The sequence below is a fragment of the Camelus ferus genome, chromosome 17 (assembly GCF_009834535.1).
Source record: "Camelus ferus isolate YT-003-E chromosome 17, BCGSAC_Cfer_1.0, whole genome shotgun sequence".
NCBI classification, from domain to species: domain Eukaryota; kingdom Metazoa; phylum Chordata; class Mammalia; order Artiodactyla; family Camelidae; genus Camelus; species Camelus ferus.
The window spans coordinates 1,700,515-1,715,022 of record NC_045712.1 but is presented as its reverse complement, the minus strand read 5'-3'; the positions used below and the strand labels follow the sequence as shown (position 1 = coordinate 1,715,022).

The window sequence follows — 14,508 nt, the reverse complement described above, 5'->3', positions numbered from 1 at the left end:
AGGGCACAATCAAGAAGTGCTTTGTGGGCAAATGAGGCAGACACCTGTCAGTGTAGCATGCGGGCTAGTGGCTGGAAGGAGGGTCCCAGTGATGGAGGTGCACGTGGGCAGATGGAAACATGGCGGCTCTCTGGGGCGGGGGGCCTGCTACATCAGGCGCTAAGTGTGGGGAGAGGTTACAGACGGAGGAGTTAAGGGCTTGAGGAGGCTGGTAAGATTTTGTGTTTCTTCTGGGATTACAAGCCTAGGGTTACCTTCTGTAGGGAAATGCCATCTTTCCAAATGGGGGAGGATATGAAATTGGCAGAAAGATCCAACTGGGAGAAGCAAATACATTGTTTGGAGCTTTGTTTTCTTCCTCTGGAAATTGACCGTATTGTATTTTTATGTAAATAACTCACAACAGCGTGGTGTTTGCAAAGGGGTGAAAAGAGAATGCTCATAAATGAAGTTAAGACACCATATTGTGTTTTTACATCAACAATGTATACTATTGCTTGCAGTAGGTCCAAAAACAAAAAATGTGTATCCAAGAGGCGAGTTACCTGTTCATTGTGAGCTGCTTCATCTAACCATCCCTTTACCTGTCCTATAAAGATGCAATTTGAAAACCATCTTTTTTCATGAAGATTTTGGGATCACTCCAGCCCCGTGTCATCCTTGCCAGCTCTGAGCTTCTATAATATAATTGTCTGTGTAGCTTCTGGAGCACATTTTACTTATACACTTCAGCCTTACTTATGCGTGTGTCACCGTAACCCGGTGCAGAGCCCTACAGGGGCAGGGAGCGCGTCCTACACATCTGTACGTGTCCACAAGGCTGTGCAAGGGGGAGGGCTCACAGAAGTCCTGAAACACGTGAGTGGCCGTGGCACAATCACCAGAAATACATTCTGTTTCCATTGTGGGTGGGGTTGGTTTGTATGTGTGCAGACGGTCATGCTTAATTGGCTAAAGGTTGCCTGCCGTGCCTTAGCGTGCTTCCCAAGCCCGGGTGACTCCAGCTGCTCCAACTAAGACATCCCACAGCAGTGGCTTTAAAGGCTCCATGTAGGAAAACTCAGGCTGTAGACTCCAGAGAACAATAGTGCGTGGAACGGTGTTTACCCTTGGTCCGAGCTTAGACCACTGGTGAGGATTTGTGGCTGGCTCTGCTCTTGGTGAGGTTTCGGTGTCCCAAGTGGGGCGCAGTAACTGGTCTGTCAGTGTTGACCGTCTCTGGGTTCTCGTTGGCAGCACTCCTTCTTCTGCCGGTTGACAGAAGATAAGAAGTCAGAGAAATTCTTCAAGGTCTTCTACGACCGAATGAAGGTGGCCCAGCAAGAAATCAAGGCGACGGTGACGGTGAACACGAGTGACTTGGGAAATAAAAAGAAAGACGACGAGGCGGACAGGGACGCCCCATCCCGGAAGAAAGGTAAATCCCCCGCCCCGCGTGCAGCCCTTCATCCAGCTGGGCTGTGAACGTGCGCGGGATCCCTGGTTGTCCTTCAGTTTCCACGTGGCTTCTCGACTTCACACTGTTCTGATTGGGGCTTTCGGCAGAAGACGACCCGTCTGATGCAAGTCCTCCTCTGTGCCCTGAGCCGAATGCCTGCTGCTCGGGAGGCTCCTCTTGTTTCATAAACGAATATGCATTCTTGGTCCAGCTCAGGGTGTTATTGGCAGGAAATCCATCAATAATCTTTTCCTGTACAATTTTCCATTTAGTGTTAGAGAAACTTGAAGACAAACCCTTGAAAACTGGATGTTGTTTTTTTTTTTTCTCACCTAATTCTCCCTTACTTTCTAAAATATTTGAGAGTTCATAAAGCTTTTTTCCTATTATCTCCCTCAAAGGGAAGTAATCATGGGGAGCATGTAGACTCAAAAGTGTTGGAGTCCAATGGCCGTGAGCAGGTTTGACCTTGGTTTTTTAAGTTTAGAGCTGGGCTTCTCAGCCACAGCACACCTGACATCTGAAGAGGGCCGTGCTGTCAGGGCTGTCCTGTGCGTTGCAGGCTCTTCAGCGGCATGTGTGGGCTCCACCCAGCTGGTGCCAGCAGCCTGCCCCCTACTTAAAATATCTCCAGATGTTGCCTGTCATCCCCTGGGTAGAGATGGGGTCAAAATCATCCCTTGTTTATAACCACTGGTCTAGAATGGGGATAAAGAGAAGAAAAAGAAGAATGGCTGGCATTTACTGAGTTCCTTCTCTGAACCAGGCACTGTCCAAAGTCCTTTACACGTGCTGCTTCATTTAGAACAAGTCATCCCTGCAAAATAGATGAAATTGTTACGCCCACTTTATAGATGAGAAAACTGAGGCACAGGGGTGGTAGTGAACTTGTTAAGGGTGTGCAGCTAGTAGGCACTAGAGCCAGGGTTTGAACCCAGGAGGTCTGGCTACAGAGTCTCATGCTCCTGCGCCTCGTGCCCGGTTACCTTACAGAGTTACTCCAAGGATTCGGTAAGATGATACACAGAAAGTGCTTAATCACGGTGCCTTGGCACTTAGAAAAGGGATCCATCAATTGTCGCTACAGTAACAATTACAATTTGCTTGGCATTATGTTGACCCTCTCAGGAACATTCTGGAGGTGGACATCACTGATGCTTTCCCATTTTAGAGATGAGGAAGCTGAGACCCAGAGTCATAGATCTGTGAGGTTGACACAACCTGCACTCCTTTTCCTCTAAACCACAGGGCAAGCATAGGTGAAATGTTAGAGCCACGAGCGTGTTGGCAGGGCTGGACCCAGTTTTAATCCTGAGGACGGAGGGAAGATGGTGACTTCTTTGAGTATTTTGCTGACTTGGAGAGGCTGTCTGGTGAATACCAGAACTTAGGTTCTGAACGTCATCTTGGTGTGCTGAGTAAGGCTCCTGGGGGTGCAGCAGCGTTGACCATCCTATGTTTGCATTCCAGCCAAAGAGCCTGCGACACAAATAACAGAAGAGGTCCGGGATCAGCTCCTGGAGGCCTCTGCTGCCACCAGGAAAGCCTTCACCACCTTCAGGAGGGAGGCCGACCCCGACGACCACTACCAGTCTGGGGAGGGCGCCCAGGCTACAGCAGACAAGACCAAGGACGACCTGGAGATGAGTGCGGTCATCACCATCATGCAGCCCATCCTCCGCTTCCTGCAGCTCCTGTGCGAGAACCACAACCGGGACCTACAGGTGAGGGCCGGGGGGCTGGCAGGGCTGCAGCTCCTCCCAGCTGCCACCACTTCCTCTGATGTCCCAGCTCCGTACCCTTCAGCTGGTTTCTCTGAGTTGAGGACCCAGGATGATTCTCGTTATCTGGGCAACGGAAGTGTTTCTGTGTCTGTCTTCCCCATCATCTCCACAGGGACTGGGGCCAAGACTGTATCTCTTGCTCACTAGTGTAGGTACCACCTGCTCCATATGTATTTGTTCCGTGTGTGTGCGCGTGTGTGCGCTCTCGCGCACGTGTATGTGGTAGCCTGCCACTGCTGGGCATACAGATGCACAGGTAAAACTTGGATGGATGGGTGGATGATGAAATATACTAGACCTACAAAATCTGGTTGTTCATAGAAACTCAGAAAATTCTAATCAAGCATTTGTTGACTGAATGAAGTGACTTTCTCATGTTATACAAATAAATATTCAAAGATACTTAGCTGGTTATTCCAGAAATTCTTTTTTTGCTTTTTTGTTGTTGGATGATAACAGTGGCCAAGGTTTACTGAGCACCTAGAATATCCTGGATGCTGAGTGTTACCTGTATGATTACACTTGTTATGGATGAAGAAACCGAGATGCACAGGGCCAGGAAGGGAATGTAGAGCTGGGCCTGGAACCCAGGCGGTCTGATGGTAGAGTTTGTGCTGGCTCCAGAGATACCGTTGGTTCTGAGTGGGCATAGATCTGCAGGGCCGTCCCTGCCCAGGAGAGGCGCACTAGGGCACCGGGTCCTTGGCCATGACCTGGTTTTGCTGCTGACTGATGAAGAAAACACCCCTCTCTGCTTGAAAGGGATGAGGATGAACAAGAACTGTGTGTCTAAACTCCTCTAAGGTAGAATGTTCTCTCCTAAAATAAGTTGGTGGTGGTCGTTTTGCTTATATGAATAATGACAGTTTGAAAAGAAAATAATTCTAGTCCAAACATAGCAAGGGGAAGGTGCAGCCTTTAAGTATTTGCACTGCTGACTTTATGCACCAGGTGATTTGATGGCCTTTCACATGTAGCTGTGGCCAGACCATTCAGTGCCGCCACCATACGTCACTCGCACTGAAAACCTGCCACAGAATCTCTGGATAAGCTGAGTAAGAAATTATGTTGTTTAAATAGGAAGACAGAACAATGAACCTGAAGTGGGTGAATCCTGCAGTACGATACCTTCTGTGCTGATTTTTATTTTCTGTGCTGATTTTTATTTTCAGTCAAATTGGTCTAAGAGCCTGGACTTTGAAAAAGCGTCCAGATCCAAGGTCTTCCACTAGCTAAATCTGGCCCACCCTTCAAAATGAAGAGGTGTCTGTGAGCCCCGCTCCTGGCCAGGCTGGGGCCCGGGCTCTTTCTCCGCTTTGCCGCCCGCTCCCTTCCTCCGTTGACGTTCCTGGCTTGATCTCTGTGCACGCTGGAGTGTGCAGTCTTGGCTGTCAGGCTTTTCTTACCTGTTGCTCAAACATTCCTACCTGGGACGTGGAGCACATTGGCGTGGACTGTCCAGCTCCATCAGGTAGAACGGAGCCCTCACAACCCAGAGGTCCCGGATTTGGTGACTATCTCATTGGCTGCTATTTCTCTGTCTGATGGCTGACTGTGTCCCTTCCACTTTTTCTGTCTATACCGTTAATCACCAAGGAGACAGACCAAGGGAGTGTGACAACGTGGGAAGCCAGGCTGTCCCACCAGCAGGAAAACAAAGGCTGCAGCTCGATTGTGGCATCTTTGTGGGTGGGGCCCCCACCCTGCTGCAGAGGCGGTTTCTAGGCTGACTTTAGAGGTCAGTGGCCTGTATTGGTCCCCTGTGCCGATGTCACTGGTCTCTACCAACCTCGGGCTCCAAAGGAGAAGAGGATTGAGACGATGCCTGTGTAAGTTCATGTCGTCATCTCGGTGAGCACCTGCTCTGTGCCCGGCCCTGGGGCTGATGGAGATCCCACCCCTCCCCTCACAGAGCTGAGCGTCTAGGTGGGAGCCTTGGCAAGTGGGAGACGGCAGTGCAGCGGGTCAGTGCTGCAGCGGCGGCATCGTCGGGCTCTTGTGGGCTCCGAGCAGGAGAACCCACACAACGTGCCGGGTCCAGGAAGGCTTCTCAGAGAGGCCGATGGCTGCTGAGTTCTGAACTAACAAAACTCAAGGCTGCCTTGAGTAGAGTCCATCCATGAATGTCAGAGGGGCGGTCCTGATGGGCTTGTTTCCTGAGCCTGGTTCTGGGGTCACAGACCTGTTCAGCCTTCCGTCAGCCCCCTTGACCTCCCTCCTTCACTGCGCACCCAGTGTCCGCTGTGCAAGCAGGGTGCACGAGTTCACCACTTCTTATTGGAAGTCTTCACCATCTTTTCCTGGTACCTTAGCTCTTTGCAAAACTCTGCTTTGAATTAATTCCTTAAGAACCCCGTGGGCAGACGCACCTTTTAATGGATCCTTCTAAAACTCTGTTCTCCAATACACCGCTCTGTGGAAAACCATGGTATTGGGGGAAGAGGGCGTGTACCGTATATTTTAACAGATATTTTTTTAAAAACTTGGCAGCTTAACCTTTGAAGGTACCATAAAGCCAGTGATTTTAAACTTTTTTGTTTGGAGCTGCAGAATCGTTTAAACATCTGGGGCAGAAGTGTACTACATAAAGCAGATGAGGGCTGCTTTGTTCAGAGTAGAAACTACAGAGTAGAACTTTCCTTTCCTCCCTCACCTGCAAGAACCCTGGGAGGTGGGACATTCCAGGGGTCCTCCAGGGTTGTGCAGGGTCTCCCAGTTGGAAAACCAGTGATCTGGACAGCGGTTCACAACAGTGAAGGTCGCTTGCATCTTTAGATACCCACTAAAGCAGACACACTGAGGTAGTAATAAAATTGCTCTGAGAAGATGATGTTGGTAGGTATCTGGATCTCAAGATGCTGGTTTTAAGTGAGACTCAACTACTATGAACTCTGCGTGGTTGGCAGTTTTCTGGAACAGATGGTGGATCTCTGGGTCAGGGTTTCCTTGCAGATCTGAGGGAGAAGACTTTCTCACCAGGAGAGAATTATCGGCTCCCTGGAATAAGGAAGTGTGTAGATAAGGTCAGAGAGAGCAGGAATTCAGCCTTTTGAAGTTGCCCAAAGTTTCTTGTCATATTTACAACCTTAACTTTCCTGTTGGTGAGTGCCTAGTAGAGATAAAGCACCACGTTTGATTTGGCCCCCAGGCAGTTGCTGCCTTTAGTGAGCTTTGTTCGCAGCAGTGAGAAATGTGATGGGAAGGACTGTTTTTGAACCATTTTCCATGTGCTTTTGAACCCTCGCCTGGGAGGCTGTCTTGCCTTTCACCTTGGTTAAGGAATGCGGGTCCTGATCTCTCTCCACTGAAGTCTGTGTGAGCGCAGACTTGAAGTCTTTGATTTCCTTAATCGGCTCATCTTGACTTGATCACCAGGCCTCCAGGGAAGACCACAGGAAGAACTGGGTTTCTCTAGCCTGGACAAGCTGGGCCGGGCGGTGTGTGCTCAGGGTGAACTCTATGCCTTGAGCACAGGAGGAGTTCCTTTGGCCCTTTAGCGAGTGGCGTGCCTCTTTTTGTCGCGGACAAAAGAAAATGGATCTCACTCAGGAAGGAGATATTCTGGCTAGATACTCTGCAAAAACTGTGAGAAATGGGAGAGGCTTTCAAGACACGGCAGCCACGATCCTTCCTGGGGCGTTTGAAACATATCAGCCTTGATGGCTTCCCAAGTCCCCCTTCCTCCATTCGTTTGGTTTAGTTCAGACATTTCAGCCAGTGCGTATGAAGCACCTGGCCTGAGCCAGTCCCCGTGCTGGCTGCCTGCCGGTCACCTGTGCTGTCAGCACGGCCATGGGCAGAGTAGGCAGACGTCTCGAAGTGCAGTACTAAGGGTGAGGCGGGCTGCGAGAGGGGGTGTGGTGCTCCCATCTCACTGGAATCAGGATGGAGGAGCAGGGAGGGCTTCCTGAAAGAAGTGACCGAGACCCCATCCTGAAGGAAGAGTAAGTAATCAGGGTGGAGACAGGGAGAGAGTGACAGGCAGAAGGAGTAGTGGGGCTGAAGCCCTCGAGATGAGAGAATGAAGGGTGCCTAAAGAGCAGGGAGAAGTTTGTTCCTCCCAGACAGAGAGGGGCATGATGGGAGAGATGACGTCACTGGGCAGAGAGGGGCATGATGGGAGCGATGATGTCACTGAGCAGAGAGGACATGGTGAGAATGGTGACACAGGAGTTGAAGAGGCAAATGGACCTTGAGAGCCATGCTTCAGATTTGAGCTTTGGACAGCCAGGCCCTCTCCTGCCTCTTCCTGAGTACTCCTCCACCCCGCGGCTGCAAGGTGAGGGGCTCCACCAGGTCCGCAGTCAGGTAGCATCTTTGCGGAGCGACTGGAGCTGGAAATGCTGTGGAACTCTCCTCTGGCTTCCTGTGGCCCTTAGAAAAGTGGTCACCTTAGGAAAGCACACATGGTCCCAAATCACCTGTCCCCCTACCTCCCACCCAGACCTGAATGATGGTTCAGTTTTTAGACTAGTTAGGAAGGCTTGAGCATAAGGGACTGAGGTTAACTTGGGTGGGAGTAGTGGTGGGGGCTGGTTAGTTGGATGTTGAGTCAAGCATTAAATTGGATTACCAGCTCTTAATGTGTGCATTTATAAAGGTTTTAATTATCCAAGGAATGCATGGATATATTCTTTCTGTGAAGGTTTAAATGAAAATAAGTATTTAGTGGAAAAAAAAAAAACTGTCTCTCTCTCCATCCCTACTTCTCACCCAGAGAAAACTGTCGTTGGTTTGGACAGTATCCTTCCTGTCCTTGTTCCATATATTTGGATGGGAGCATTGGATACATACTGACCTACTATTTGCCTTTTTGATTTTTTAACTTAACAGTATATCCCAGAGATCTTTCCACATTGGCACATTTGGACCTACTTCAGTGTTTCCAATTTGTAGTATTAAACAATGTTGATACACTATAATTTGTTTATTCCCCAGCTGATGGGCATTTAGGTTGTCTTCAGTTCTTCACTCTCATGCACAGTGTGGTAGTGAACATCTAATACATAGCTTGTGAGTAGAAGTCACTGTTTCATAGAAGTGGAATTACCAGGTCAAAAGTTACACTGTTTTATCTTCTGATTACCTCTTTTTTATAGTACCAATTTTCTATAGTAAACGTGTAACTTTTGTAACTATACACAGAAGAATATTTGTAGTTTATTTTTGCTTTTTTAAGAGATGACTGGAGTCTGTGACCAAATATCTCATCTTCATCAGAACAGACTCTGTGTTATGAGGTGGCTGAATGTGACTTGCTGTATTTTATTGAGGAAGTTCCTGCTCTTTGGTCTCTTGTTAACATTACAAAATTACCCAAGTACCTACTTGGGCACACACACAAGCACACATATGCTTAATCACATTTATTTCTTCCTTTAATAATGGAAATGGCCTCACAAGATAATCCAGGTTCCTGCCACGGCAGTAGGCTCAGGCCAGCCTGCAGCCCTTTATTTTGTGATGAACCATCCTCAGTACGAGGATCTGAGGATCTGGGCGTTCAGTGGCCAGACCGCACCATCGTCTTTTAAACGTAACCACTGCCCTGGGAAGTGTCGAAGGACTCTGAACTAACATGTGGTAGGTGCAGAGGTGGTCTGGAGTGGGAAGGAGTGAAATGAGAATTTTGAAAGGTTATGGGGGTCTACAGTGCGTTGTCAAAGAGGAGCTCTCCCCAACTGCATCCCAGACAAAAGCTCCTTGGAGAACAAGCCGCAGCGTTGGTGGCCATTGCCGTAGACCGCGTCCCCAGGTGACCATCGTGGGGGCTGACCCTTCTGTTCAGCGATGCATTATCAAAATGGCGGAATAAATGACCTTTTCCCTCTTCTCCCTCCTCTGCTCCCCCACCCTGGGACCTGCCCAATTGCAGAACTTCCTTCGTTGCCAAAATAACAAGACCAACTACAATTTGGTATGTGAGACACTGCAGTTTTTGGACTGCATTTGTGGAAGCACAACCGGGGGCCTTGGTCTTCTGGGGCTCTACATAAACGAGAAGAACGTGGCCCTCATCAACCAAACCCTGGAAAGTCTGACCGAGTACTGCCAAGGACCTTGCCATGAGAACCAGGTAATTCCATGTTTATTTTGGGGTGGGGGAATGAAGATTTGTCACTTTGAAACGTTGACCGTTGCTTAGCACCTCCCTGTCGACCTAAGGACTCAGTTGAACCGGGGGCCCTTCTGCAGCATTGAGGAGGGAGTTCTCGGGTTTTATGAAGCTTCAGATGTGACCTAATCACGGGCATCGCAGGGCTTGCCCTGGGTGTCCATGCCCAGCTTTGTTGGCCTGAATGGTCCAGCTCTAACTGAACTAGGGATACACACTAAAGTTGGAGCTCATAAGACCTGAAGTCTGGACTCTGTTTTTAAATACTGGGAAGTGGCTAGTTCACGGAAGGAGTTTTCAACTTAGCTAGAGAGAAAAACCTCGCTACACGTGGGACAGCTTGAAAATAATCTGAGGAGAGGTAGGGCTGAGGCTTTGGCACCACAGACATTGAGAGAAGAAAACAGCCCGTCAGTCTTGACTTAGGCATCTCAAGAAGTATATTTTTGGAGCGGAACCCAGTGGTTTCTTGAGTAGAGTCATTGCTTATCCATGACGTCTTCAAGATTTTGTGAGTTTTTGCACAGATGCTAGAATGAGTATGATTTTTCACTCACATTATAGTTACATCCTGGCTGGAGAGGGCAGGCCAGTGCTTACATGGCCCATTATAAACTCTGGCCAGGGAAGGTATGATATGCTTTGTTTCTTGGGAAGCAAGGCCAAAACCTTCGCCAAGAGGAGAACAGCTTACAAGAGGGACAACTCGCTGTGTATTAACAACCTGACCTTAGTTGCCCACGAATATGACACTAGCAATTTGTTAGATCCACTTTTCCTCTCCCGGTTTCCAGGCAAGACAGATGGCGTAGTCTGAGTTAAAGTAAAGAGGAACAAAAAAATTGACAGCAGGTTTGTGGGGAAAGGCTTTATCTGACATCTAAGCGAGTTTCCTTATAACCTCAAGTTAGCTTTTCTGCCAAGTAGAGGTCTGTGGAAAGGAGCAGACTGGAGTGGCTTCTGCTGCACATGGGGATCTTACCTGGGGGAAGGTGATTGATTCTGATATCGTGTGAATTAAACAGGAAACTTGCTTTCCAAGCTTAAGCTTTAAGCCAGAGTATGCAATACGAAAACCAAGTGATGTAGAGAGAATGGAACACACCTTTAAAGGGGAAAAAGGCATTTAGAACCCAGAATCAGTCACACACTGTATTTTCCCTTAAGAACAAAAGCCCACTGCACTATTTGGATTAGACACAACCAATTTATCAGTTACAGTGCATGGGGACTTTCCTACTGTTTACTGTTAATTCTGAAACTAGAGATTTTCATCTGTCTTTTATTTTTACCACTTTCTCACGGAAAATTTGCAGCTCTCCCCTAGAGACATTGCTGGGAGCGGCAAGCCTTGTGTTGAAATAGCAGCTTAGCATGCTGGCCTTTGACGTCTGATTTATGACCAGTGTCCGTGTGTCTCTTTTCTCAGAACTGCATAGCCACCCATGAATCCAATGGCATTGACATCATCACAGCCCTGATCCTTAATGACATCAACCCTCTGGGGAAGAAGAGGATGGACCTTGTGCTGGAACTGAAGGCAAGTAGGAATTGAAAGCAAAAGACAGTAGTAGCCTTCGGAAGGAGTCACTTTTGTGTGTTGCCTCCACACGTGACACGGTCAGTGTTGTGCAACTAAATATAAAAGACTGTTCTTTGAAACTAAATGAATGAGACACATAGCAAGTTCTGACTAAAATGCAGAACTTCGGTGTTTCCCTTCCCACCCTTAGGACAGGCTACCAGCTCTTCAATCTCAGGTCACAGGAATGAGAGCTCATCACTCAAACTTCAGACGCGAGTTTGAACAGCAATCCAAGAACTCAGAGCCTTGATTCCGAAAGCCACAGCCAGAGAAACAATGGGAACTCCACTCCCTCTGTGGTCTCTGACTTTACTCCCATTGAGGAAAAAGGGCCGGGTTGAAGAATAGTAGCAGTAAACCTATCTAGGACCAAAAAAAATTGTATTTGTACCTTATCAGGGAACATCTTTTTTCTGTTCTGTTGTTGATTTAGCAGAAGGGAGGTTTCTAAACGTTGGGTTAAAATAGGGAAGGTTACACTGGCCAGTATCGTGCCTCCAGGCCTCTGATGAGTTTCTTTGCATCGTGTACAATCAGTGGATGACAGATGACTAATGTAGAAACACCGTCGACCTGCTGACTCTCTCGAGTACCAAAATAGTTTTATGGGGTGAAAGCAGTGACTTCAAGGTGCTTAAGCTGCTGGGTTTACAGGCCGGCCTCTTGTCTATTTGAGAAGCCGGTAAACCACCCCCAATGTTGACTTCTCGAGCATACCAAAATAAATGATTTAAAAAATAAAAATAAACAAACAAAAGACCCTCCCTCTTACTGAGGGGTTCCAAAGATTCTCTAAGGGTCCACAGATTCAATTCTGAGAATTGAACTGGGAGCCCATCCTGGTACCTTAAGTGTATTTTGAAACGTGTGAGCTTCCCTGAGCGCATTTCCTTCCTCGCTGTTCACATGTCGGGGCACGATGAGATCTGCCCTGCATCTTAGCCCAGATGCAGCACTGAGTCCTTTATCCCTGTTGCGGAAGACCCTGGAACTACAGGGTTCAGCCAAAAAGTCGATCTGTATTTATGGCATCTCTGATGTAGGAAAGGAAGGTCATTAGGGAAGGTGATACCACGGAAACCCACAGGAACGGCACATTTGTTTCTGTTTTTATTTTTGTGTGTCAAACTGAGAGTCCAAACTCATAGTTGGTTGGGGTGCATGGTTTAAATGGAATTTTTTAATTTTTTTTGTTGCTATTTTTAACTCCTGTTTTAACAAATCATGTTGTAGAAGCAACCCAAAGATCGTTTAAGCTCCTGTCCCTGGCTCCCATTTATCAGAATGTGTATGCTGAGAGCCTGAAAGAAACTGAGAATTTCTTGCACTCCTGGTCAGCATTTCAGTGGCTTTTTCACCTAATCCAGTAGGTTATTACAGAAATTTCTGCCTTGTGAAAAGCCACCATTTGATAGCACAGCCACACAACTGAACTGCTGTGATCTGTGCTTGAGGAGGAAAAAACACCCTTCTCACCCAAAAGAATAAGTGTGGAGTCTCAGACACAAAGAAGCATGCAGATGGCCATAGGTCTGGGACCTAAAGTGATCTCAAGCTAAGAAGGGCAGGGTGTGGGCCCATGAAAACTTTGAAACTGATGAGAAAGCATGGTTTGGCAAGGACACCGTCCTCCCTTGGGTCACTTTTGTTAACTGGTGTCGGCTGTATTCTCATAATAATATGAGGGGTTAGGAGAGCTGATAGCACTATTTCAAGACAGGGGGGAATTAGCCTCATTGCCTGCCTTCTCTGGCCTGCAAGACTGAATAATGGTGTTTATAATCACCCCCCCCCCCCGCCCCCTGAAAGGCGTCATGGGTCTAAACAGCAGGTGATTCCTGACCACTGTCGTCATGAGGGTCACAGCAGACCCATAAGCACCCACATTTCAATGTCCAGTTTCCACCAGGACACGTACCAAGTAACATTACGGAGCAACTATGCCCAAATAGGTGCCTCTTTGACCCTCTTTGATCAGATTCTGCAGAAGGATCTTGGGGGTCTGAGTGGCACGGGCTCTGTAGGGTGTGGCTGGTTTGGGACACCCATGACCCTCCTGTGGGGCAGACTGTCTGTCTGTTTAGCCGGGATGCAGCCCTCGGTGAGCAGGGCCGGTGACTCAGAGCAGCCGCCCCCAGCAGCGCCTCTCCATTTCCCCCTCCCTTTGTGTCTCCAATCAGAACAACGCTTCGAAGCTGCTCCTGGCCATCATGGAGAGCAGGCACGACAGCGAAAACGCCGAGCGGATACTCTACAACATGCGGCCGAAGGAGCTGGTGAGCGGGGTGGCGGGCCCCTGGCCGCGGCACCAAGCGCAGGCGGCCGGCTTCCTTGAGCTTCCTTAACGATGCCGACAATCAGAAGCGTAAAGAGAACGTCTGATCGCGGCCCCTGATTGGGGTAGAGAAGTCAGCCCTGCGTTGAATAAGTGTCCTCTGCCCTCGGCGTGGCCGCACCTGGAAGCCTGGCTCGCCCGTTTCCCTCCCGGGGGGCAGTGGGGACGAGGTCTGGGAGCCCGTGACTGGCACGCACATCCCTCGCTCCGCCCCTTTTCTGGGTCACCCTGGCACGCACGGGAACTCCCTGAGCCGCAAGCAGTGATAACGTCACCCAGGCCAGAGGGCTGCTGCGTAGACTGGCCAGGAGGATCCCACGGCACCCTTAGCCCGGTGCCCGCAGTGACCCGCCCGAGTGCAGTGCCGCCTCTTCTCACTGCCCACTCGCGGCTCTGTTTGCCGTGTCTTTGTCCAGGACTCAAGAATTCACGTCTCTTCTTGCTACCGATAGTCTGGGCAGCAGAAGAGTGTTTTGGGGGTGCCGATGTTTTAGGGTTGTTTTTTTTTTAAAGAAAACACAATCCTGTTTAATTTCTTCGGGGTGTAGTTCACAATTGCCAGTGACTTCCAGGCAGGGAGTCAGGGCTGCGAACCGTGAGATAGGAGCTATCAGAGACGGTGAACCGAGCTGAGGACCGAGCTCTGTTTGGACTCTTTCCCACGTAAATAAACCTTAACTGACAGACCTAAATGAGGGCACTAAAACTTTCCTGCTGCCTGGCGATCCGGGTGCACTCGAGGCCAGGCTCAAGCCCCTTTATGTGCTCCTTTAAATAAAGTTAGCAGCCAGCCAGTGCTTTGATCTCCCAGGTCAGGAGTGAGTTCTCAGCCTGGGATGGAAAGTCCTCTCTGAGTTTACGTAACAGCTTATGTAACTGCGGCTGGGGGACTGGGGAGCCCAGGATCAGTTGCACTTGAGGGGGCACGGAATGACTTTGCAGAGACCCCACTCCTGTTCCCAGGAGCACACTCCAGGCTTGGGTGAGGGAAACAGCAGCAACCAGGGCTCTGGGTGCCACCGGCCCCCAGGTCGCCCCCTTGTGGTTGAATAGTATCATTCCCAGCTCATGGGGAGGAGTCTAAGGCTTCTTGGACCAAACTCGGTTCTGAGAACCCACGTAGCAGAGATGTTCTTGTGTCCGGAACATGTGTGTACATATGTGTGTACATGTAACGTGTGTATTCTGGCCCCCACGTCTGTTCAGTCTGGTATTAGAAAACAAACTCAGCAAGGGTCTTGCCTTCAAAAT

The 14,508-nt window shown here is 49.0% G+C and overlaps 1 protein-coding gene across 3 annotated transcripts in view; it reads left to right on the top strand.

Moving 5' to 3' along the window:
* Positions 1-14,508, top strand: part of ITPR1 (inositol 1,4,5-trisphosphate receptor type 1) — a 299,811-nt gene that overhangs the window by 229,119 nt on the left and 56,184 nt on the right. For all 3 annotated transcript variants that reach the window (XM_014560075.2, XM_014560074.2, XM_032458045.1), the window contains 5 exons: positions 1,237-1,417; positions 2,909-3,162; positions 9,098-9,298; positions 10,767-10,877; positions 13,103-13,198. In XM_014560075.2, the coding sequence (XP_014415561.2) occupies positions 1,237-1,417; positions 2,909-3,162; positions 9,098-9,298; positions 10,767-10,877; positions 13,103-13,198 (843 nt within the window). The remainder of the gene's footprint in view (positions 1-1,236; positions 1,418-2,908; positions 3,163-9,097; positions 9,299-10,766; positions 10,878-13,102; positions 13,199-14,508) is intronic.